Source organism: Elaeis guineensis, chromosome 5 (assembly GCF_000442705.2).
Source record: "Elaeis guineensis isolate ETL-2024a chromosome 5, EG11, whole genome shotgun sequence".
Taxonomy (NCBI): Eukaryota; Viridiplantae; Streptophyta; class Magnoliopsida; order Arecales; family Arecaceae; genus Elaeis; species Elaeis guineensis.
This window is the reverse complement of record NC_025997.2, coordinates 112,092,022-112,119,438: the sequence shown is the minus strand read 5'-3', so window position 1 is coordinate 112,119,438 and position 27,417 is coordinate 112,092,022. Positions and strand designations below refer to the sequence as shown.

The 27,417-nt window shown below is 38.8% G+C and overlaps 1 protein-coding gene across 1 annotated transcript in view; it reads right to left on the bottom strand.

The window, feature by feature from the left end:
• The window catches only part of LOC105032905 (long chain acyl-CoA synthetase 6, peroxisomal), a 58,279-nt gene that overhangs the window by 11,477 nt on the left and 19,385 nt on the right, over positions 1 to 27,417 (bottom strand). Inside the window, exons 10-18 of the mRNA XM_010907494.4 lie at positions 23,644 to 23,733; positions 23,455 to 23,534; positions 23,245 to 23,338; positions 20,855 to 20,943; positions 20,678 to 20,766; positions 18,249 to 18,378; positions 17,998 to 18,116; positions 14,967 to 15,090; positions 14,789 to 14,875 (exon numbers count right to left, since the gene is read on the bottom strand). Of these exons, the coding sequence (XP_010905796.1) occupies positions 14,789 to 14,875; positions 14,967 to 15,090; positions 17,998 to 18,116; positions 18,249 to 18,378; positions 20,678 to 20,766; positions 20,855 to 20,943; positions 23,245 to 23,338; positions 23,455 to 23,534; positions 23,644 to 23,733 (902 nt within the window). The remainder of the gene's footprint in view (positions 1 to 14,788; positions 14,876 to 14,966; positions 15,091 to 17,997; positions 18,117 to 18,248; positions 18,379 to 20,677; positions 20,767 to 20,854; positions 20,944 to 23,244; positions 23,339 to 23,454; positions 23,535 to 23,643; positions 23,734 to 27,417) is intronic.

Sequence of the window (27,417 nt, the reverse complement as noted above, 5' to 3'; positions counted from 1 at the left end):
CCATATTCTTGATGATTCCCTAAGGCGACCAATCGAGCCTTGTAGCGCTCCAAGGATCCATCGAATTTCATTTTGGCAGTGTAAATCCATTTACATCCTATGGGCTTGATGCCTCAAGGACAGAAAATGAGATCCCATGTGTTGGTTTTGACCAAAGCGTCTAACTCCTCTGCCATAGCCTATTGCCAACACTCATCCTTCACAGCCTGAGAGTATGCATTGGGGATGGAAATTGTGGACAAGGTGGAGAGAAAGGATGTTTCTGTAGAAGTGGATGGAAAGCCATAGCGGTCAGGTGGGTGAGTGGGGCGAGTGGATCTCCTAATATTGGGAAGTGAAGGAAATTCAGAGACCGGTGCAGGTTCAGAATCAGGGTCAACAGTAGGGTTAAGAGGTTCAGCTTGACCAGCACCTGTGACATTGGGAATAACTGGTTCAGTGGGTGTATCCCTTCACTTGTAGACCATCCCACATTTGAATTGGCTAGAGGAATCTGCCTCATGAGTTGTGTCAAATAAATGTACAATGGAGGAAGAGATTTGGGGAGATAATGATGGGTGGTGGGAATAGAAGAAATATTTATCAAAGAATACGACATTCCGGGACTCTCGAATGCGTTGATTGTGAGGATCATAACATCAGAACCCCTTTTGATTCACTGGATAAACCAAGAATACACAGCGAGTAGCTTGAGCAAAAATTTTATGACATTCAAGTGGAGGAAGGTGAACAAAACAAAGACAACAAAAGGGATGAAGACTTCTGTAATTTGATTGTTCTTTAAAAAGTTTAAAGTAGGGACTGACATTCTCTAATTTTTTCAAGATCTGATGATTAATCAAAAACACAGCAGTCCTCACAGCCTCATCCCAAAACATTAGAGGTACTGCAGTATCAAAAAGTAGGGTGCAAGCGACATCAAGGATGTGTCTATGTTTTCTCTCAGCGAGACCATTTTACTGAGTATAGAGGTAAGATCGTTGAGCGGTTATTCCTTTGTCTTGAAGAAATAATTGAAACTGATTTGATATATACTCTCCCCCTAAATCTGATCATAGGGTCTTTATACATTTGTCAAAATGAGTTTCAACCATCGACACAAAGGCTTTGAAACAAGACAACACATCAGATTTTGCACGCAAGAAGTAGATCCAAGTGAACCTACTAAAGTCATCGATGAATGTGACAATATTTGTAACCAAAAGAGGATATAATGGGTGCCAAACCCCAAACATCAGAATGTATAAGTTCAAAGGATGATTGCGATACACGATTGCTCAAAGAAAATGGAAGAGTTTTGCTCTTCCCTTGGCAACAACTAAAACAAGGAGATTGCTTTGGAATTTCAGATTTATTATGAATCAAACATTTCTTGAACATTAACAATAATTTATTTGAATGTGGATGTCCTAATCTACGATGCCAAAGTAGTCATTTATTAGACACAACTTCATGAGATGCAGACAAACCAGAGGGTTGCGGGAATATATGATCCACAGTGAAGAGATACCCATGCCTACTCCCTTTCTCGATCACTGTCCCTAAGTTCAGATCCTGAATAATGCAGCCAGAAGGAGAGAAGGTTACATTGCAATGATTGTCTACAAGCTGTCCAACTGAAAGTAGGTTAGTGGACAATTGTGGAACAAAATAAACATCAGAAACATTAAAGTTTTTGGATTGAATTCTATCCATTCCCATAATAGGCAGACTTTTTCCATCAGCAATGTGAACTTTAGATTGACCATAGTAAGAAGATATTGAAGAAAGGGTTTGTGAAGAGGATGTCATATAATTGGAGGCTCCAGATTCTAAAAACCAGGGCCTAGAAGTATTTTTACCTAAAATTCTCATGGCAGACGGCAGACTGAATCATAGCTTGAATTGATTCAGTAGTGATTGAGTGATTACCAGCAGGTGTGGCAAGAGAAGATTCTTCAGCTAAACCAACAGTGGTGTGGTATGCCTTTCCTCCTTGGTTCTGAAGTCTCCGCCTACATTCAATCAAGATGTGGCCTCCCTTCCTACAATACCTGCAGAATTTCTCCTTACAATCTCGAGTGTGTCCATGTTTTTGGCATGAATAGCATTGTAACTGCTGGGTATCTTTAGTTCTAAGTTGCTCTCTAGAAAGAAAGGCAAGATCTGAATTGTTTACAGTCTTAGAATTATCTGCAGTTCCTTGTGAGAGAAGCCATTGTTCTTCATGAAGAACCTCCCAAAAGCACTCATCTGGATCAGCTGCTGGTTTTCGATTCGTCAAATTCCCTCTAACAGTCTCAAAATCAGATCTTAACTTCATGAGGAAATGATCTCTTATATTTTTGGCTTGCAAAGTTTGAATCGTCACCAAAGCTTCTGTAGGAACAATTTCATATATGATAGAGTTGTATTCCAACCACAAGTTCATAAAACCAGAATAATATTCCTGAACAGTCCTTATTCTCTGAGTATATTCACTAATCTCAATCCCAAGATTGCATTTCCTAGAATCATTGTCTTGATGATATAACTTCTTCAAAAAACTCCACATACTTGCAGCAGTGGTGTGTGCCCGCAGATTTATTCCAATTTGAGGTTCAATAGAACTCACAATCCAACTCATCACTTTTGCATTGTTTTTCCTCCATGGTTTCACTTTTTTTCATTTCCTTTATCTTCCCTAGGCTGACCTTCATTTCCATCAACAAAAGCCCAAAGTTCTTGACCCATAATGAAACATCTTAAATGAAACTCCCACAAAAAGTAGGTTTTCCCATTAAATTACAAAGGAATTGCTACAGTTTTGGTGTTGGTATCCATCAGGAACAAAGATTTCAAAAGCTAGAGAGATCAAAACAGGAATAGTCAATGAACTAATAGAAATTTCTCAAAAAAAAATACCAAGCCTCAGATTCCCACGATCTCAAGATGCTGCAGAAGAACCCTTGAATGAGGGCAGCAGACTCCAGAAAGCCCTCTAGATGAGGGCAGCAGTTTCAAAAGCCCTTTGCTCTAATAACATGACAAGAACACAAGAATAAGAAGAAGGTTTGGGATGCCAAAAAATGCCGTCCCCCTTGGGATCAGAAAGCCTCTTTATAGAGATCTTTAATAAAGTAAAAACAGTAATATAGCTTATACAAACAGCTATACAAAACAGGATAATCAATAATATACTACAGCCCCAAAGAAAGTAATACAACCTATACAAATACAGCCTATATTTAGATTCCTGCTGATTGCTAAATATATTCCTACTGATTGCTCTATTTAGATCCATATTGATAAGATATTCTTGGATTTAGATTCCTGCTGATTGCTAAATATATTCCTACTGATAATATAGACTTCTCATTAACGGTAATTTAATTTCAATAAATTAGTATAATTCAAAAATATATCAACAATCCTACTATGATAGGCACCTACTCATTTATTACCTCACTTATGTTGGAATTTGGTGCCTCGAATTCGACCCACAGCAACGAAGACCAAATGCGGAGAAGCCTAGAACACAGCACACAACAGCGTGGAGGCCCGAAGATGCAGGCATGCGCTGGCCCAGCGCGGAAGCACGGGCAGGCGAAGGCCAGCGCGGGCACTCGTGGCCCAGTGCAAGCGTGTGTGCACGCCCAATTTTGAATTCTCCATGCGGTCCACGGTGGACCGTAAGGACTTGGCATGGTCCACGCATCCACCGTGGACTGATTTGGTCCATGCGTGAAAAATCGCGGTGCATGGCCCTTGTTTGTGCGATCTGATGGCCAAAAATGCACTGATGCGTGATTTTATGCAATCCAAGGGCCAGGGAAGGTTGCGGGAGAGATCCAATGGCTGAAAATGATAGTTGAGTCCTTTTGAAGCCCTATTTTCGATCCAGACAGAGATTTGGGCCCTTTATCAAGGGCAGACAGTCCGAGAGGCATAGAGCATCCTATGGAATAGAGAGTAGTGGCTAAGAGCACCTAAATAGGCTGAATAATGGCTTGGAGCAGCAAGAAGCATCCAGGGGCATCAGAGGACCTTGGTACGGTAGGTCTGGATCTTCTTGGGATTTTTGTGAGAGCTTTTATAAGGGATGAGAGGTGAGAGATTCTTGTTGAAAGAGAGAGATTTATGAGAGTCTAGATTGTGATCTCTTGTAATTATTTTCTTTCATAATGAAGCTTTGTATGTCCCGTAGAGGTAAGCCTTAGGCTGATCCACGTATTTGATTCTCTTATTTCTTCTTTCTTTCTGCTACAACAAGTGGTATCAAATCTCCAACAATTAGTATCAGAGCCAGATGGTACCAAAGAGCTAGGGTGATACCAGAGCACGTGGTTGTCCAGGTGGTGGCAATGTTGATCAAGATTAAATAAGATGGAGAAGTTAGGCTCAATCAAGGTGAAGATCAATTGGTATGATGGGAAGAGTAATTCTCCCTGTGACAAGCGAGAGTGAAGGATGTGCTCATCCAACAGAGGTTGATCGATGTTCTCTTGTGCGAAGAGAAGCTGACTACCATCGAAATGAATGATTGGAGGCAGCTCCAGATGCAGGTGGTGAGCACGATCTGCTTGTACTTAGCGGATGATGTGGTGATCCATGTGCTTGGCAAGACTTCCTTGATGACGATGTGGATGAAGCTCAAGGAGATGTACATGATGAAGTCACTCACCAACGCTCTCTTCCTCTGAAAGCAGTTCTACTAACTGCGGATTAGCGAGGGATAGAACGTGCAGGAGCATCTCAGTAACTTCCAAAAGATCTTCACCGATCTCCTCAATGTTGGTGAGAAGATCGAGGAGAAGATCAGGGTGTTGGTCTTGCTTGCATTACTTCTTCCTTTTTGAGTCCTTGGTGACTGCTCTTCTAGTAGAAAAGAGCACGATTAAGATGGATGAGAATACTGCAGCAAAATAAGATTCTCAGGAGGAAGAATCGAGCTTTGAGTTCATATGGCGACTCAGCTTTGGCGATGACTAAAGATGGTGATGGCAGAAGATGAAGCAGTAAAGGATCACAACGTGGGTAGTCCAAGTGCAAGCCGAGGGATTCGAGCAAGATCAAATGCTATCGGTGTGATGAGTTGGAGCATCGAGTCAAAGATTGCCCGCAGCTCAAAGATCGGATGAAGGCTACTACGGTGATGGCAGATAACGATACGAAAGAAAGCAAAGATATTTTTCTGATGACTGATGAGATATCTGCATCTTCCCCCAATGGATTTTAAATTCTGCTTGTTTGCATCATGTGTGTTGCAAAGAAAAGCTATTCAACTCCCTAAAAAACAGTGAAGACAATTTCATCTGCCGGATGGATCGAGTTATGAGATCAAGGACAATAAGAAGGTCAGCTTACAGATACATGATGGAGCAGTGAGAAAGTTGGATGAGGTTCAATATATACCCAACTTCAAGAGCAATCTAATTTCACTAAGTAGACTGGATTCAAGCGGCTACAGATGGAGAGTTGATTATGGAATCCTGAAGGTCATGCGTGGCAGTAAGGTTTTAATGAAGGAAAGAAAGTATGAACATTACCTCTTGACAGAAAGCTCAGTACGAGGTGGAGCTTCAGGAGCCAGTGAGAGCTTAATGTGAGGTGGAGCTCCAAGAGCAAGTGAATCGAACACGAGACAGAAGACTCAGGAGAATGACATGCAATATCATAAGGTGAAGTTTCTATTGCCGTAGGAGGCTATCCCAAGTACATCTTAAATCAGGCGAGTCACAGCATACGACAGAGATGGGATCAAGCGATCTGGCTCGACTCCCATGTTTGTCTATCCATAAACAGTCAGGCGTTTGCCTCAGGACATAGGGGCAAGAACATCCAGAAGCTCTCAGAGTTAGATGAAGGTCCAATGTCGAATCGAGATGAAGATTGTTAAGATTTGGCGCCTCAAATTCGATCCACAATAGTGAAGACCAAATACGGAGAAGTCCAGAATGTAGCACACGACGGTGCGGAGGCCTGAAGATGCAGGCGCATGCTGGCCCAATGTGAGCGGAGCACAGCGTGAGCACAGGTGGGCACAAGCTAGCACAAGCGCACGGGCGCACGTGCATGCCCAGTTTTGAATTCTCCATGCGATCCACGATGGTCCGCAAGAACATGGCGCAATCCATGCATCTGCCATGGATCGATCTGGTCCATACACGAAAAATCACGATGCATGGCCCTTGTTTGCATGATCTGACACCGAAAATGTATTGATGCATGATTTTGCGACGATCCAAGGGTTAGGGAAGATTGCGGGAGAGATCCAATGGCTAGAAAGAATAGTTGGGTCCTTTTGAAGCCCTGTTTTCGATCCAGATTGGGATTTGGGCCCTTTATCAGGGGCAGACAGGTCGAGAGGCATAAAGTGCCCTGTGGAACACAGAGTAGCGGCTGAGAGCATCCGAACGGACTAAATAGCGGCTTGGAGTAGTAGAAAGCATCTAGGGGCACCAGAAGACCCTGGTACGATAGGCCTAAATCTCCTTGGGAGCTTTCGTAAGGGGTGAGAGGTGAGAGCTTCCTGTTGAAAGAGAGAGTTTATGAGAGTTGAGAGTGTGATCTCCTCTTGTAATTGTTTCTTTCATAATGAAGCTTTGCATGCCCCGTGGAGGTAAACCTTAAGCTGATGCACATATTTGATTCTCTTTTATTTCTTCTTTCTTTCTGCTGCAACAAGTGGTACCAGATCTCCAACTTATAACTTCTACAGCCAAGTCCAGATCACTTTCTCGCCTATACACCACATTTCTCAAGGCCATCAGAAGCTCCTCATCCAAGGCAATATTATGGTCATACTGATATTTAGGATTTAAATAGTAGGCTATACGAAAAATAAGAACAACATTGATTAAAAACAAAGATATTCATAGCTTGTTTGATAAAAGGATAAGTGAGAGTTGAGATTCAAACAAATTTTACCTGCCAAGTGTAATTTCTTTCCCATTTGAGTATCCCATCTGTCCTCAGTGATGCGCAAATATGGTGCTACTTTCTTCTGTCCTATTGCGACTATAATCTCTTCTTTACAGACAGACATCTTGGGAGATACATAATCCATTTGAGGAAACTTCTCGATATCTACTATCCGTAGTACTACATAAAAGGGCTCTACCATCTTAACCACCTCAGATCACCTATACTAAAAATCATTACTCAATAAAATGCCCTCAACACGTCGTCCATCATTAGTCCTTGCATATTTGGAAGCCCTCCATTCATCAGAAGTCATCATAGCTCTCAAACTAGACTTATTACTAAGAAGGCTTTTCAATACTATGTAATTAGTGGCAAATCTTATCAATTCCGACCTAAGCAGCTCCTCTTGTACATGTTTTCTCATAAGAGCAAGTATCCAGATGTGATTGTAGATGTATTTCAATACTATTTGTCCACTGTCTACTGCAGATTTTACCTTAGATAGCTGCCCGATATCCTTCATCAGCAGGTATATACAATATGCTGCATAAAGGGTCTAATACAGATGTTGCTTTTCTAGCATCAGATCTTTTTCTGCTTTCATATAGTTTATCCCATTATTTGTGACCACTTGGATGATATACTCTTCACCAATCTCATCAACTACGTCCCTCATTAAACCCAAAATATAATTAGAGTTATGTATATTATCTAAAGCATCAATTGAATTATGAAAGATGGTCACCCTATCACAATAGACTAGGAAGTTGATAATACTCCTAGTAGGCCCAAACCAACCATCATACATCAATGTCACTCCATAAGTGTTCCACTCCCTTTTATAATTTTCAATCCGAGATTTGATATCTGCAACTTGCAGTTGCAAATATGGTCCATGTATCTCATAGGGTGTAGGAGGATCAATAGCTAGATCAATTTTCTATATCGTACTAATCATCGATCGAAAGTACATATTTGCTGCTGTCCATGCTGGAATATGACTAAAATGAAACCAATTAGCAATTGCCCTTTTTATTTATTTTTTCTTATCCTTATTTATATAGTCATCAATTCATGGTTGCTTTGACTTTGGATCTGGATATGTTGTAGGATCTAGATCATGGATATTGGGACCTCTTGAGTTCTTCTTTGTCTTCTTTCCAAATGCATCAAATAATGACTTGATTGAAGATGATTCCATCCTCGTAGACTGACTTCTCTCTAATCTAGCAAACTGTAAATGTGAACGTGATCTTTCTTCTACACCAGAACCACCACCCTTCTTAAATTGAGAACGTCCAAACTCCAAACTATGCTCTATGTCTCAATACCTCCTCATGTTGCCATTGATCTTATCAAGAGGCCCTAATAGCCTCCCGTAGATGAACTGCTCCCGTAGATGAACTGCCTCTAAATCATCTGGATCAAAATAATCGTCATCATCATCCAAGCCTACATGAACATATGATTGAGATGTTCGATGATCAAATGCTTCCCTTCGAGCCTTGGATGCTGTTTTTGCCTCCTTTTCTTTCTACAGATGATCCCTCATCATCATTCGAACCTCAACAGATACCCTTGGACATTTTTTGACATCACTGAAGCCACCCACCAAGTGTTGCTTCAATCAGATGACTCCACTTCCACTATTTTCTAATCCACAGTAATTATATTTCTATTGATGCCGATCCTTTCCCATTTTTCCAAAATGCCACCCAATATCTAGATCCTTCTATTGCTTGCTATTAGGATCCATCTAGTTTAAAAAAAATTATGAAATTAATAATTATAACTTATGAGTATTTAGAAATTGGATTTAAATTGCATATGCGATATCCACACTTTTCCAAAGTTATTATAATTTTTTAACATTGTTTTTATTTTAACTATTTATTATATTCAATTAACTACCCATTTCTATATTTAGGATTTTTTTGTAATTTCTAAATTATATTTTTATAATCAATAATATTTATTTTAATTATTTATTATATTTATTATATTCAATTACCTATCCATCTCTATGTTTAGGATTTTTTGTAATTTCTAAAATATATTTTTTTAATTTCTAAACATTTTTATAATTAATAAAAATTTCTTCTAATTATTTATTATATTTATTACATTCACTATGTATCTTTTTTTAGGTCTAGGATATATTTTTATAATTTCTAAAAATTTTTATAATAACTAAAGTTTATCGTAATTATTTATTATATTTATTACATCCAATTATCTATCCATTTTTATGTTTAAGATTTTTTTGTAATTTTTGAAATATAATCTTATAATTTATAACTATTTTTATAATTAATAAAAATTAGTTTAATTATTTATTATATTTATTATAGGTAGTCAAGTTGTTTTTAGAGAAATTCTATCATTTGATGTCTACACCAACAGCTAGTCTGTAGCTCACTCTAAGGCCTTAGGTCTATATTAAATATTAGTAATTAAATTAACGTAGAAAAACCACCATTTATGATATTTAATATTTTTGATATCAAAAGATTGTCATCTCAAGTTAATAGGGATACTGAAACATAGAATCCACAGCACATTCAGCATATATCCATAATTCCATACATGAAACAAAGTTGAAGACAAGCAAAATACTCCAGTACATCACATGGGATCAAAAAGTTTCAACAAATGTCCTCAAATTACTAAAAGAACATAAAAAAAACAACAATAGAAAGAAAAATTATATTCTTTTTATGGGGATATTGATAAGATCATCGCTTATCTACATAAGATATAGTCTTTAATGAATGCAGCAAAGCCCACATAAGAGGTTGGCTCAGAATAGAATGATTAAGATTAAATAATTAACTACTTCATAGCCAAACCCTAACATCTAACAGAATTTGCAAAAATGAATCACAAAAAAAATTATGATAAATAAGATGCTTGCTGCACATCAAAAAGCTATAATGGAGGGTGGACCTACTAGTGACAACCGTGAGTTGCTTAAATTATTGGTAAATGCAAGACCATTAAAGAAATTTTACAAAATCTAGTGCCAATATCAGTTGATTGTAAAACCATTGGGCACACGTTTGTATCAGCTCATTTACTAAAAATAAGAAAAACTTTATTTGATGGTAAGCATGAAATATAAAAATAAGGTGAGAGTAGAAATACCACCAGCGCCAAGATTCGCGGACTCAGTACCGCAATCCGAGCCGATTGCCAGTTGGTATAGTACCATACCATACTGCCCCGTACCATTAATAAAAAAATCAAAAAAATCCCACCCAATGGCCAAAAAAAAAAAGAAAGAAAACCGCAATGTACCGAACCAAACCGTCCGATACCAAATGGTTTGGGCCCGTACCATACCGAACCAATCGGTTTGATCCAGTTCAAGCCATTTTCGAAAAAACCGGTCTGAACCGAATCGATTCTCCGCCGATACAGCACGGTACAGGGTATACCGGTCAGTTTGGGCCGGTATGGAACACCATGTCTGGCACCTTTCCTCTTCTTTCTCAGATAAGATTCTGAGGCACTCAAAAATAACACTGCCCTAGGAACTTGCACTTTAAACTCTTGGTGAATGCTATGGCCATGGGAGACTAAAAGCTCAATGTAATAATTTATAGGAATTAAACGGCACATTGGATGCTTCATTGGATGCTGTGGAGACCAAGTCGGGCACAATAAAATCATACCGTGAAGACCAATAATGCTGCCGTGCACAAAGCAAGTCACAGGTGAAGGCTGCACATAGTCAAATCACACGTGAAAGCCAAGTCACGCACAAATGTCTGAGTACTTTAAGCCCAATAGGCGCACGCCCGCATAAAGAAATCAGGCTTCGAACGCCTCCGTATTGCATGCACCAGGAGCAATTGGACCGCACAAATCCCATGGCAAATAACAGACCATGCTACCCCTTGTATTTCATCAATTCTCGATTGCGCGCTCTTCACCATGCATATGCTCCACGATTTGCCCTGGTTCAGTTGCACCTGGTGCATGCGATAATTTCTCCAAACAAGGACCAAACCCATCATGCGGGGCCCATACGTGCACACGTGCTGCCGAAAAAGAGGAAAACCACCTCAAGGGTTTCGACAAACCAATTCTTCCCCTCTGCTCCTCCCTCGTCGGAGATCCGAATGGTTCCTCTCTCTCTCCTCTTCCTCGAGCAGCTCCTCCCTCCCGTCCATGCTCCTCCCGACTCCTCCCTCCCAGTGATGATGATGACGGCAACGAAAAAAAGGTGAGTACGGCTCCCTCCCACCCATGCTCCTCCCTCCCATGGCAAGTCATACCGGGACAGCTGTACCGGCACATGATCCGGCCAGGAAGAAGGCGGGACGGTCGGGATAAAGGCCGGATTCTCATTTTGGGGTCCCGCGCCCATCCCAAGTGCCAGATTCTCATAGGGACAGGACGGGATGGGACAGCCCCCATCCCGACGGGATGGGACAGCCCCCATCCCGACGGGACTTAAATCCTTGGATTGAGGTGCAATAGAGCATCATTGAAGCTATTATAGACCATTTTTTTTGGTACAAGCTATTGTAGATCTTAGGAGCCCAAAGAACCTCATCCCTAAAGGCGGGTTTAGAAGCTAGGGTTGCTGACCAAGCCTCACTCACATCCCTACTCTTTTAATTGGATTCAAAAGATGTCGAGCAAAAAATCACCAAGAGGTGTATCTTTAAATTCACAATGACTAAGAGGTAAATTGACAATGTGACACATAAAGTAGTTCCTTTGGATATCCATCACATGATCCTTGAAAGATCATACCTTTGGGATTAATGACGAAATATCTATTTGTAAAGGACGGGAAGGAATTATGATCAATGACTGCAAAGCAAAAAGAAATATAGCTCTTATGATTACTGCCCAGGTGAAGTGACTTGTTAATGCCTAAAAGAAGTTCATGTTGATGATAATACAAGTTGATGTCACTTGGGCCAAGCTCTAGCCTCTCAATTCCATTAATCGATCAACTTAGATCAAGATGGTGGGGAGCTGCCGTCACCATTGCTATTGCCACAATCAATGAGGAATAATGGCTAGGAGCAACCATATCACAAGGTCCGAATGTAGAACTAACATAAGAAGGTCACCAAGATTTGGGGGCAATGAAGACCTATGCCAATAACTAGTGTTGCCAATGGAGAAATCTATCGGTGCAGCAGGAAAGGCCACTGGATGAGGACTTTATTATTGAGAGAAAGGTCATAGAAACTAGGTGGATGAGGATTGAGTCTTTTTGGAATGGCTTGAAGGGTCAACTTCCTAGCAAATTAAACTGGTTCAGCTATGTAATAGGAAAGTAGGTGTTTTCCATCTTTAACTTTGACTTGCAAGAGCTAAACCCCCACAAATAGGAGCGTTGATCCAAAATGTTTTACCAAAATCAATGTGAACCACTCTGGCTATTACGGGAAGGACTGGACAAGATCCAGGAGCAAGATCTACCACATTGAAAAGTCGAATTAGGTGCCAAACTTCAAAAGACTTTAACATGCCCTGTCATATCCAATTGAGATGCTCTTTCTTTTGAAATCAGGTAATTTTCGAGCTCTACAATATGGTGCCACCTTGTAAGGGTGCAATGTATTGAGTGATCAAGACCAAATTCCATCATTTGAGCCTCGAAACAAGTCAAAGCAAAAGTTTTCTTTTCAGAAAAGATTTTGACCGGATATATCTCTTAATACGAGAAGTATTAGGTAAAGCGGCTAAATATAAAGTCCATGTAAAAGTTGAGATTTATCTCTTGAAGGATTTTAGCTTTTCGTAATGATTGCTACAAGTCATGTCTATTTAAAGAAAGCTGTAACATCTAGATAAAAAATCTGACCCGAATTATGGAAGGTCGGACATAACTAGTATAAATAAAGGTTTCTAACTCAGTTGTATTATTTTTTAATAAAAGAAAATAAGACCTACCAACCAAGACCCAACCTTCATCAATTTTCTTAATTTCAAAATTTTTAAAAAGATTTGAGTTAAGTGGGTTGAAGAATATTTTCCTTCTCCCTCAAACTGGGTCAATCTATGGACAAGTTAATCTAAAATCAATGGACTTCATTTTAAAGAAAATTTAAAAGATAAATGTCCTATTTAGTATAGCTAGCTTATTTGTGGCAGTAGAACATGGACAAAACTTTTTAGAAGGCATGCTAATCATAAGGAAATGAACAAGGAAGCCGTTTACATTGATTTCCCCCTTTTTCCTTTGCATTACCATTTGTTTCTTGGTGGCTTCTCTTTTTCTTTTCTTTTTTCTTTCAATGGCATCCTTTAAGATTCCTAAGGGTTCCCTAAGGAAAGAAAACCGAAGCCATTTGTAAACACAATTTCCAAGTGGGAAATATGTTTTTAGCAACTACAACTTCTATTCCATTTGCAACACAATAAGGAAAATATTTTATTGTTAGTGATTACAATATCTAGTTTCAGGTTTTTTTTCTCTATGACCGACTATCAGTCTAATGTCCAAACTCCACCTTTTCCCTTTTAGGTTTTGGGCAAGCATTCGAACAGTTACATATATAGTTCAGGACAGACTGACCTGGGTCAGAACCAGGATGAGATGGGGTTTCAGCTCAGTACAGATCCCAAGCCAACTTGAACCAGCATTTACCATTCCATACCGGTACAAACTTAGTAGTGCCTCTTATCCGGGTGCATACCATACTGTACCAACTTGTACTGTCTGGTTTCGGAAGCTATCATGATAAAAAGTGAGAAAAAAAAGGGTCGGAAACTATCTTGAAATGACGCACATACCATACAGTGTCGAACTGACCATACATACCGAAATTACCGACATTGTGGACCTTGATTAGTATAAATATAATTCCGAATAATAGGATCAAAAAAATACAGATATTATCACAACAAAGCATCAGAAAGAAAAATATGCCAAAATTAGTAAGTTCCAGTGAGTAAGACTAGAAAGTTCTGCTAAGTAGATGAAGTCAGTTGTAGCTGATGCAAGCTTGGTCTTCAAGTTCAAACTAACACTGGGCCACCTAGTGTTGGTTTTATGGTTCCATAATGTGATGCTAAACTCTTTAAAAATAGATAAAAAACTTGGGTACCAATCAACATTTCTTTTAACCTTGTCTCTTCCAAAATCCTTCAGCTTCACTCACTCTTTCAAGAAGCCTTTTAGACGGAGCTCAAAAACAAGCAGCAGAGATATATATTAAAAATGAAAAGAAATGACAAAGCAGAGAAAAGTATCAAGAACAGAGTAACAATAACTTGCCTCTTATCTGATAAAGGAGTATAACAATTTATCTCTACCCTGAAGGAACAAAGCCAAAGAACAGTAGGGAGGAATCTAGAAAAGGTACAATGAGAAACTGCTAACTGTCCCTTATTTTATGGTTAATTGCCTCAAAATACTATGACTCTCTTTGTCCAACAGTAGTTTTTTGACAATCTATTTTGCATGCGCTAAGTAATTTTGAAGATTATTGTCAGGATGTTTCATCAAATGCATCAGAAAAGCTGTAATTTGCTTACGCAAAAGCATTATCATCAAACCACAATATGATAAAATTTATCTTATATCAGAGTGATGAGCAGAGAAATCAATAAATAATGAACAGAAGCTTCTTCACCATGCATAGTACTTATACTATGGATTCATCATAACAAAATATCCTGCAATTATGCGAATTTTTTACTTGTCCAGTCGTTTAACATTTTTTTTATAAAAATAAAAAATGCTTCAAACTCTATCACCACAAGATGTCCAAGACTCAGCCATGTGCAAAACTTGTCCAGTGGATGCTTATCATTTAGCTTATTGAGTCTTAAATAGTGCAACAAAATATCAAGTAAACCACATGATGAAAAGGAATATGGAGAATTTTTCTATTGAATTTAGTTCTCACAAAACTTAGGTATGCAAGCCTACCTATCTATGATCTTTAGACGTCCTCCAGGCAACCACAGACCTATGTCCCCAGTATGCAGCCACCCGGCTTCATCAATTACCTCTTTCCTGTCCAAGTACTAAAGCTTTAAACAAAACTAGCTTCTTATAGAGTATGAGTGCACAGGAGCAAGAGTTGAAACAAGGCCAATGTAATTACGTCTGCACATCATCTTTATAATAGCCTCGAAAAACTATAGGACCCCTGACACAAATTTCTCCACGTGGATAAGGTTGGTCATCAGATGTGTAGCTCATTTCAGGAACATCTACAAGCTTGATCTCTGGGAAATAAACAGAACTCAAAATAAGAAAAGAACCCACATATCCTATCACAACAGCAGCAGCTCCAGGAATAAGATACGCTGAATCCATCATTTCTTAGTTTAGCAGAAGTATCCAAAACTCAACACTAGAAGCAAAGGACGCATAAAATAATGACAGAAAATCAAACGATACATTTTAGGCATTAGCATCACATGTATGCAACTCATATCATCTATAATACAATCTACAACAAAGCTTTGAAAGCTGAAGTAGAATTCATTATTTACAATCTACTACATCCAAGCACACACTGTAATCATACAAATGTACTTCAATGTTACAAAACATATTTTTTGACAATGAAAATTCAGTAATTTAACTTTACAAAGGACTCCAAATACAATACTTTGAATCCTTAAAAAACCTTATTTCCAGTTTGTGCAAGATTAGACATGATGGAGACTTAAATCCTAATAAAAGATTGAAGAAAGCAACTTCTGCATCTGGAGCTCCAATTATGAAACACTCATATTATCATATAAGTTATAATTTTTTTTTGACAATCTCCAGCATAGAAACACATGATCAAAAGGAACAAGTTTATACTATTTCATGAAAAAGTAATACCACATGACACATCAATATCAAATTCAGCAATAATTAAGCTTCCAAGTTATTAGATTTGGATGTACACTTCAGCAAATACTGCAGGACAACATATTTCTGGGGCATTCATTGAACATTGCCTGATCATGGACTTTCCTAGCTGTCAATGCCTATAAAGTAGCATTTTCTTAGGCTTCCCTAGATGAAATCAACTCAATTGCCCACATAAATGAAATGTCATTGCCCATGCAGGTTAAACCATTAAAAGTCCATTACAGCAGTTGTGACCGATCTTGTAAATACATCCTAAATTTTCAATACTTGTATCAAATATGTTTTTAACAATAATACAAATATTCTCTATAAAGTTGGATGTGTTCACATGCTCCAATATCTCTACAAAATGCAAGATACAAAAAACATCTTTATGTTGAAAATGGGGTTTTATTGAGATAAAAGTTCTTAATAAAATGATACAAGCAAAATACCCCGCAATGCAAAGGAAGACTAAAATCAAATTTGAAATTTAGAAACTAAAAGGAGGGTAAATAAAAATAAATATTGAAATATTTCACACAAAGAACAAGAAAGATAAGTAAAAATAGCTTACATGTCACAATAGCATCAAGAATGTGAACTTTCCTTACAAGTGAACATAAAATTTTAAAATTAAGACTTAAGTCAAAATCGTACATTGTATATTCAAATGTGGGGAAAATAGAAATATAGTTAATAAATAAGATATGATAAAAATGAAAATGGCATATACTAACTAAAAAAGACCAAATCATATAGCTAATAAAGTGTATCTATATATAAACTTGAAAAATATAAATTTTAAAATAGTTCTAGTCGGGTAATATTTGAGCTTTTTGTATCACTTCATTCAAATGCCATTGCAAAATATCAAATTACCCATACATAAGCATGAATTATGATTAAATTTTGGACTCAATAACTACTGCAATCCAGCCTTTGCTTATCAAAAAATACAAAAGAAACTACTACAATTCTCAAGCTCATTAGATAGGAGAAACTAAGGTTTGTTGTACTAGTAGTGGAGCCTAGACTAGTCGATGGTATAGTTCGGTATGCCCCTGTGCCATTCTGTCCTAGGCCCAAACTGACACAAAGAGAGGGCGAAGGGAGAATGGGAGAGGAAGAGAGGCAGGGGGGAGGGAAGGAGAGAGGGCTCTCGGAGGGCACCTAAGTTTGCTGCACATGGTGGAAGCCGGAAGAGGGTGGAGGGAGGGAAGGAAAGGGAGCAGGAGAGGAGACCATCGAAGGCCTCTGGAGGGCTAGCGAGGCCACGTTGCTGCCACTAAGGCTAGTGAAGGCTAGAGGAGGGGCTCCACCCTTCTCCCGATCGAAACAGAGGCTTTGGCTTTCTTATTTGTTTGTAATTTATCAAGTGAAGTCAGCAATTGTGTAATCGACTTCACTATTTTTTCTATTTTTTAAGATTTTTGAGTTGCTGACTTCAACCAAAAATGTCAAAAAAATATAAAAAACAATGAAATCAGCAACACATTTGCTGATTTCACCCAATAAATCGCAAAAAAAAATGGGGGAAATAGGGGTCAACGAGCCCCTGCTTCGATCAGGAGGAGAGTGGAGCCCCTCCTATAGCCTTCACCAGCCTTGGTGATGGTGAGGCAGCCTCACTGGCCCTCCGGAGGCCTCCACTCCCTCTCTCTCTCCTTCCCTTCCTTTGCCCTCCTCCAGCTTCCACCCTATGCAGCAAGCTTAGCGACCCCCCAATGGCCTCCAAAGGCCCTCTCTCCCTCTCCTTCCCTTCCTTCCTCACTCTCTTTTCCTCTCTTTCCTTTTCTCTCTCCCCATCCTCCAGTATCTCGTTTTGAATGCCAGGACCATCCTGATATACTTCGGCACTCCCTGAATCAGGCAGTTCAGGGCAGTTCGGCGAACCATAGGAGAAACTATTAGATTTTCCAGATGAGTTTGCTTCATGGACTTATCACGAAGACAAAGATTTCTTGTAGTCTAATGCATTAGCATGTGTTATTTATAAGATGATGCCGCTACAAACATATGAATTGTCAAAATTACAAGGTGGGAAAACTAAAAAATGAAATAGAAGATATTTGAAAATGCTCCAGCTAATTTTTCATTATCCAAGTATCTTGGTGTCCTTTTTCTCTTGTCTATTACTAAATACAGCCTATAACTGGAGAATGAATTTCAAGGAAGTATACATGTCATCTAAAATATTCAGAAGCACAAAATTATCAAAAAATATAGATAAGCAGAGCTATAGTATAATATTTTTCCCTTTCACTTCACAAAACAAAGCTCACCACAAGCAGGATTTGGAGAGCCGACATGACCAGTAAGCCTGTCACCTTCATCCATTGCACTTATCACACAGGCCGCCTCTGTCATTCCATATCCTTCTATAATCAAACCACCAAAGCATCTGGAAGCTTGCAAACCATTTATTTGTAAGGAATAAAGGAACAGTCTACTAACTTTAAGTTGTATCACAAAGATTAATGAATAAAGCATTACATAAACGGACGAGAATTTGAGATATATGGAATGAGCTTACATTCTTAAAAAGTCCATGACATCTTGTGACAATGGAGAAGCACCTGATGTCAAAATCCGGACCCGTCCTCCAAGTTTCTCTTTTATTTTGTTAAAAACTAGCCTATCCCACATTGGAGATGGATACTTGCCTGAAGGAATAGAATGAAGGCATGACTTAATATGTAACAGAATCAGTGATAATCACCATCTACAAAACTACCAACCGCACATTAAGAACTGACAAGAATTAGCCCCTCACCTCCCCAATGAAAAAAAAAATGAAAGTAATAAAAAAAAGAATAAACTAATAAATCTCTTTTTATATATACTAACAACTCAACACCCACCTGGCCCAAACATCTTATTTAATTGTCATAATATCATATACGATATATATATATAAAGAACATTAAAATCTTGCCATACATTCATACCATCAATATCATAATACCCAAAATCGTATTGGGATTTGTCCAAGCAATAAATTCATTAGTGGTTGCCACTTCCTGACAAGTACAAATAATCAAAAAGAGCTAGAGATATTTCTACAGGGTTTTTGATTTTTTTTTTTTTATAAGGACATCATTTTTTATTTGACTTCTTCTGCAATGCATATATAACATGCTCAACCTTTGTCAACCCTATTTACTACATTTTTATCAAGATCCAATACATCATGATAATAATAATAATAAATACTTCTGAAATTTGGAGTATCCATGTCAGACATTTAAAATAGTTATCAAAGCCAACAATTTTCTACAGTTTTTTCTGTATCTGTATTCATGAGATTCACTATCTCATTAGGACTATTAATATGAATAGATAGGCATAAATGACCATATGTCCTGCATCCTAGACATATAATCTCAAGCTTTTTTCCCCCTGCCTATGGTGTCTATGTCCTAAATCTACAAGAATACATAGTGAACCTTGAATCGTACGTATTATCACCATCCATACCAATGTCAAGTAGTTTTATGCTCCAATTGTGGGCTAACTATGTATTTATTTGGACAAATGCATTCTAGAAACCTTGGAAGTGCGATTTATACTTAGGTTGTCAATTTCAAGCCATGCTGGAAAAGTCTTCTATGAACTCAATAAAATTGATTCGTAATATAACATAAATTGATGCACTATAAGAATTTAAAGAACCAATGTATACACCTGTACTTGTCACTGCTCATAAGATTTTGATCTTAGTACAAGGTTGAGATGGTCTAACTCAAGGCCGGCTTGAATAAGCTAACTTAAAACCAAAAATAAGTGTACTGAGCAAAATGGGGCCATATAGGGTTTGTAAATGATCAGTTCATGGTTTAGAGGTGTACCAGGGGTATGCTATACTTGGGCCAATACGGTACCGATAAGGGTGGTAGTTTAAACCTTGGTCCACAATAACAATCAAACTTTAAAAGAACTTACAGCAACACCGTATGATAATGTCAATGGTGAAACAAAAGATTAATAAGACTGATTTGCTCATGAAAGATGCAAGTCAGAAAACCTAATTGATATGCATAGCACACTTGCAACCACAAAAGAAGAAATCTTCTCTTCAAAATGCTACAGAAGTCTTAATTAGTCAGGCCATGAATTAGAATTCCACTAACATATCAGGTTTCAGCAATTGGTCAGTAGTTCATTATTTGTCAAACAACATCAATTTTTTTAATAATTAATTTAGCATTATAAGGCAGGTAACTTTATTTGCACAAATAAAGCAGCGTATGTTCTGTCCAAACAACTAAGAGGAAAAATCTCAATTTGTTCTGTGAACTAAAGAGATGATGAATAGAATGATGTCAAAACTAAAAACTTAGTTGAATGGCATCTAATCATATATGGTCTAATACTCTAATTGCTTTGAGATTCTAAGGCACGAGTTGGTTATAGCAAGCCCAAACATTGACAAACAAGAATCCCAAGAAGATTCTAAAACTTATTCCCCATGGATACACCTCTGGCTCACTAGTGATAACCAACGCTGGACCAAAATGTGGAGCCTGTCACTATTTCTGTTGCACTCTTCAGTTAACAATGACTTTGGGTAAATCAGCTGTGGATCTTATGCTTGTTTGCTTGGCCTAATCATTATTGTTTAAACAAAACTCACAATAACTTCTTCATATCGAAAGGAACACTTTCTAACGTACCCCAAAAAGGAATGTTCTCATGGGCAGTACAGTTTTTACCTAAACTTTGACTGCATATGAACATGTACTGTCCTCGTCTCCTAGAGTTTTTGTGCATCAATTCATCAATAAAGGCATGCATATCTATGTATATATAACCAAGTATCCATCATTTTTAGCAAATCCTGTGCCGGCGTTCATCATTTCAGATGACATGCCATAGTCCATCATATTGTTAACAGCCTTGTCAAGATATATAAGGGATGCATCTAATATGGAACCAAACCAGCTGCCTTTTTACAGATATTACCATGTGCTATTGCTTGCGTCTTGGCATTATAGGCAGCATTGAATAATCTCTCCTTTAAACCCCCAGATGTCTTTACAGCATTTATGATTCTGTAGTAAATTATAAGCTACAAATTAATATACAAGCAAATGATTCTCTCAATATAAAATGAAATGCAGCACACGACCATGAGATTACCCAGCATATATCCTGTTGTACAATCGAGGAACGCTGGCAAATATTGTGGGTCTCAGAGCTGCAATGTCATCCATTAATTTCAAATTATCCTGGAAGAAGATGAAGAAGATTAAGAGACAACATATATAGCTATATGTCTATCTACCTACACATGCATATTTATATGTCTGCATGTGTATGTATGAATTTCTGAAAAATCATGCGGTCAAGTGATAAAGGTGATGCAAGCAAATAAAGTACTGCATGTTACCTGTGGTTGACCAACATAAATTCAATTTAAAACAATATCATCAGGTTGTAATCTTGGTTGTAATCTCAGTTATGCATCTAAAAGTGACACTGTCAAAATTTAACTTCATATCTAAACAAATCAGTTTCAGCATGCCAGGTCTAAAAATATCCATTGCTATACTTTTACTGACCAATGAATATTTTAGATAAACTAAAATACCTGCTTATTTAGTGGTTTTTGTCAACTTAAAATTACTGGAAACTCAGTTTAATTAAGTATATGTTCAGTCAAATGTAATATGAATGTTTTGAATCCATGACCTAGCCCAACATGTTCTGGTGGCCAGGTCACGGATCAGTGGTTCAATCATGGGTGGGCTCATTGACCCATGACATCATTAATAAAATACATAAATATCCAAAAATGGTAGAAAATAAAATTGATAAATGTAAAAATAAATCATAGAATTAACTTTGATGGGAATATATAATAAAAAGATTAACTATATTTTAATTATTTTATTTGACATGCCTATTTGATAATAACTTGTGTAACAATTATAAATTTTAAAAGGTTTATCTGATATTATCTAATTTAAACAAAGAATTATTTAATAAAGGTGTATAATGCAAATGTGTAGCATCAAGGTGCTCGAACACTTGATTATAACATTAAACATTTCAAAAGAATGTAAGAGAATTGATAACTAATTTACTTGTTATACCAAAAATATAGATATTATTAAAATATTAAAGAAGTCATATCATGCACAAATTGGATTTAAGGTTTTTAGTACCTATTTTTTATAATAAGAATTGATTAAAAAGAGGTGTTATAAAATATAGTTACTAGTCTTGACTGCAAGTATTAGTTATCTTGGAGGTTAGGTGGAGGTGTGGTTGTCTACCATGAAATCCAAAACTATTTTAGCTTTAAGGACTTGACTCGAACTGGTTGACAAGCATCAACCCATCAGGGTGCAGGTTGGCCCGTTTGACCTGCCCAAAGAGTCTATAAGTAACTCAAACAGAAAATATTAGCAGGTCATGAGTCTAGCAGGCCAACCCATGAGCTTTAGAACATTGATGTCAAATTGTCAATAATAAGTTATCAACTGCTTAAGTTATGCAATAATGAAATCTTTGATTAAATTACTTTACTTTAGTTTTACTTGATAATTTCTATTAAGTGATTTGAACTTTGAATTAATTACAGCTTCCTACAAAATAACATTTTCAAGCATCAATTAACATCTAACAAACACATTATAATGGACTCAAATTCTTTCTTGAAGTCAATTTTCACTTAAAGAGATCATTAACTAAAACAAATTATGCCTTATATAAATATAAATACACATATATAAAAAACATATACATCAAATTCCTTCAATCGTAAGTTTTCAAAATTATATCTACCTGATGTGATGGTTTGAAAAAAAAAAACACTAATTAAATGAGCACAATGCCTAACATAATATTACATAACATAAAGAAAATAATATAATATCATATAATACAATCCAAGATGTAAGTTCCGATAGCATGGGGCATGCTGGCTATTGGATGGCATGGCACCTGTTATGTGGCATCCATGCCGACACATTGCACATACTTTCCTAAGCAGGCACCTAGCTTTTTTATTTATTTAACTATCCCCTCCCTTCCTCTCTGTGGCTGTGGTTAATACTTCCCGGACCCTTGGGCACACGCACAAGCATATAACCCGGAATATCTAGAGATATCTATTTAGGAAATACATATTACTTTTTTTAGAATATGGAATTTTAACATGTTACAGCCAGTTGTCGACCTTACATAATTTCATAACTTTTTAACCATCCAGGGCTTGTACTGGCATCAACAATTCTAAAGAGAGACATGCAAGACATGTATACACAAGGTTCACCATACCGGTTGATGCCATACCATACAAGTACCAAACTAGTATATAGTCTCGTACCATACTGACACTCAATATGCCTTGCATCTCACACCATACTATATACAAACACTGTTATAGGATGGTATTGGTATGAGGTCCAACACTGAGATGGTAAATCTTATGTATAACAAAATTCAACATGTTTATAAATACTCCCCAAACATTGGAAACAATGTAAAACAAATCGAAATAGATGAACAATATAGTTCCATACCCCCTGATAGAAACCAACTGCAACTCCAAAATGTGCCATTGAAATTTGGTTCGCCCGCTCATAGATGTGTGCCAGAGGAAGATATGATATATAGCTGCAAGAAAGCAATGGAAAACTTCTAAGATGAATCAACAAGAAACAAACAAGAGCTATAAAAAAATTAATTCAAAAAGCTCAGTAAAGAAAATAAAAGATGAAAAAAGAGCTCACATATCTGAAGGATAGAAGTTGATACTTAGGCTAGATCCAGCAACATTTGCAATCAAGTTCTCATGAGCCAGTACAGCTCCCTGAAGATCAAAGCTTCTCCTATATCAGTCAACCAATAAACAGAAAAACAAACAAGAAACTAATTCGAAGTGCCAAAACAAACTTGGCCAAACTGTGATTTGTAAATACCTTTGGCGTGCCTGTTGTACCACTTGTATAGCATATAGTTGCAACATCTTCAGGTTGAGGAGGGCAAAATGGTTGAAGATTACTATGTCCCTAAAATTGCAACCAAATTCCACAAGTCAGAGAAGCGAGTACACTTATTAAATAAATGCAAATCAAATAAGCAAAAGAAAAGTTTTGTTCTAAGCAAAGGTAAGAACTGAAAATTTCTCCATGTCTTAACATGAATCTAACATTCCAATAGGGTTCTAAAGGGGCAACACAACACTGTATTTATGGATATTCAACCATGCATATAGCACATAAATATGTCTAATATCATTATAAGTCAAATAAGTGGTACTAAACATGACATGCAATCCGGATTGAACTTATCCAGATTAAATAATAGTAACATAAAACAATGAGATGTGACAAAATGAGATCCATCAGCTAAGGGCCTTTGCATTCACATAAAAGAACATCATTTATACACATCCATGCAGATGCATACACAATGGCTTCAAGATTGAGACGTCACACATGTCATTGTCACATAATTTCTGAGTAGATTCAAGGAAAGTGTCATGTAGACAAATTAGTCAATAACAAAGCTTCAAGTACCAATACACATTGCACCATATTGCAGATAAATAAAACAGAAACACCAGTATAGTACAAAAATTGCTAGCATGTACTGCCTTGTAGGCCCCAAAATGGCTTGGGTCAACCAGGTCCCAACCTGATTAGGGCCAGTTAACCCAGGTTTTTAGACCCATTGATCAGATTTTTTTTTTTTTTTTGGATGAAAACCCATCAGTCAGATGGTTCTGAAATATGATGCACATAAAATACAGCGTTTGTTAAGGATCATATTTTGCCTGGTCGTCCAATATAAAGGGACACAAGGGGTCAAGCATCAGATGACCTGTTCCAACCAACCCGACTCCATTCAAATCAGTAACTCCTCTATAACTCACCCCATTGCCTTCTTCCGGTTTGTACTTGGCGCACTAAGGACTACTTATTTGCAGGTTGAAGGATCAATTGGGTTTGAATTTGGACAATCCCTTGTATGGACATTAGTGGTAGCATTCCACACCAACACCTTTTATTGGTTACCTCTACTAGTTATCCATCATTTTATAGCGTTCCTTCTAGACAAATTAAGCATAGTGCTTTTTATCCTGGATGGGACCAAAACCTCAACCCGACCCAGCTGGACCAGAACCAAATGCATTAGGTCCAACCTTGCTTGAATCTAAAAATAAATCCACAGATCCAATTAATTAGCCAATGCATAGGGTCCTAGTCTAGAATCATGATCCAAAAGAAAACTGGTCAGCTCTGAGTCATGTTCAACCCAATCCATACCAGCCTGTTTGCAGGACGACAACCAACTTTCATTATGTCCCCTTAGATCCTTCCAACATCATTTCACACTGCATTTAAGTTCATACTTTTTGCAAAAACAACACTTTAATTGCATATCATGTTAAAATCTCCAAGTTTCTCTATTCTTCTCATAACAATTAAAAAAAGTTTGTTTTCCTCAAATCTGTTGAATAGCTCATACTAAAATCTAGTAAAACTACACTTACATGTTAGCACAAGCTTTAATTAGAGATCTAGATATGTTGTCTAAAACTCTCGCTCTTAACTTTAGGGCCTGTTTTTTGGAAAGTAAATATCATGAGAAAGTTAGTCAACTTTCCCACTAACCAACTTACCCATATTCTCATGCTTCTGTAGGTGGGCAAGTTATTTTTCTAAGATAGCATTTACCCATGAAATGAGAGAAAAATCTTTCCCACTTAGGAGTTGGGTAAGTCATTTTCCCATCAAGCAGTAAAACAATTGTTGGGTGGATGTCTGGCCAGAACACCACCTTCCAAGACCTTTTCAGTACCACGCGATGCAGCAGGAAGAAAGAAGAAACAAAACAAAAACAATCAAAATACGTGGATCAGCCACAAAAGGGCTCGCCTCCATGGGGCATGCAAACTTCACTATGAAAAAGAAATTTTACAAGAGGAGACCTCATCCTCAACCCTTGTACACCCAATTCTCTCTCACTAGAAGTTCCCCTCTCAAAAGCTCTCTCTCTCTTGGAAGACCCCCTAAATTCCTGAAGTGACCGGCGTCCGCTGTCCAAGAGCCTCCTGCTCCTTCTCTCATAGCATACAGCCTTCTCTCCCTCCTTCATGAGTTCCATACAGCTCCGTACGGCAAAAACCAGACCGCTCGCAACTTTCTGTGCCTCACAGACCCTTTCAAAGGGTTAAACATGACTTAGATTAGGTTTAGGACTCCTTAATCAATTCAAATCAAGTCCCAAGCCATTGGATCAAGATCGGGAGTCACCCACGCCCTCCGATCGCGCTCCGGTCCACGGAATAGTGCCGTGGACCACGTTTCCCACACGGTCCACAAACCGAGCTGTGGACCGCCCGATCCACGGTAGACCGAGGTACAGGCCCAGGCGCCGCCTGGGCCTGGGCTGGCCCGCGCGCACGAGCTTGGGCCGCACCCGCGCGCGGGCCCGCGCATGGGTTGGGCCGCGCACCCGCCTGGGCCGCGCGCCCGGCTGGGCCGCCAGCTCGCCTGGGCCGCGCGCCCGCCTGGGCCGCCCACCCGCCTGGGTCGCGCGTCTCGCGCGTTGGCCCCGCCTGGGCCGCGCGCCGCCGCTCCGCCGGCCCGTTGCTAGCCGCCAGCGGTCCTCCGCCGCCTCGGATCTTGTGTCGATTTCAAAAGCTCGTATCTTCTCCATCCGAGCTCCATTTGGGGTGATCTTGGTCTCGTTGGACTCTATTTTTTGCCACAAACCTCGCTGTGGGCTCAATATGGGCTGAATCTCGAGACGTCAAATCCTAACAATCTCTACCTCGACTCGATATTCGGCCTCCTCCAAACTCCGAGAGCTTCTGGATCTCCTCGCCCCCATGCCCTGTGGCAATCACCTGCTGATCATGAATGGACAAACATGGGAGTCGAGCCAGACTGCTCGATCCCATCTCCGTCGTATGCTGTACTCCTCCTGACCTGAGATCTGCTCGGAGCATCATCCTACGGCAATAAGAATCTCACCTTGCGACGTCGCCTCTCGTCCTCTCGAGTCTCCTATCTCGTACCCGATCCGCCTCCTGGAGTTTCACCTTGCTCTGGGCTCCGTCTGGCTCCCGAAGCTCCACCTCGCACTGGACTTCCTGTCAGATAATGTCCTCTGCTCCCCTTCTTCCCCTCCAGCACAATCCTATCGCCGCGTAGCACCTTCAGGATTCCTCCACCAGCTACCATCCTGTAGCCTCTCGAATCCAGTCTGCTAAGTGAGATAAGATTCCGTCTGAAATCGGATATGTATTGGACCTCCCCCAATCTCCTCACTGCACCGTCATGTATCCTCCAGCTGACCGTCCCAATGCCTCTGATCACACAGCTCGATCCATCCGACAGATATACAGTGTCCTCACTGTTCTTCAGAGAGTCAAACTGCTCTTCTCTGCAACATACATGATAGGGGCATGCGGAATCTAATATCCACTGCTGGGAAGAAGTAGATACCTCGTCAGATATCTCCAGGACATCTCCATCTGAATCGCTGCCGGCCGTCGCTACAGCAGCCACCATCCGATTTTTAAGTTGAGGGCAATCTCTGGCTAGATGCCCCAACTCCTCACACCGGTAACATCTGATTTTGCTCAAGTCCCTCCTGGACTTGGACCGCCCTCGTTGCGATCTCCTGTCGCTCCGTCTACCGCCTCCTGCTCCTCCAGAAGCCATCAAAGCTGAGCTACCGCC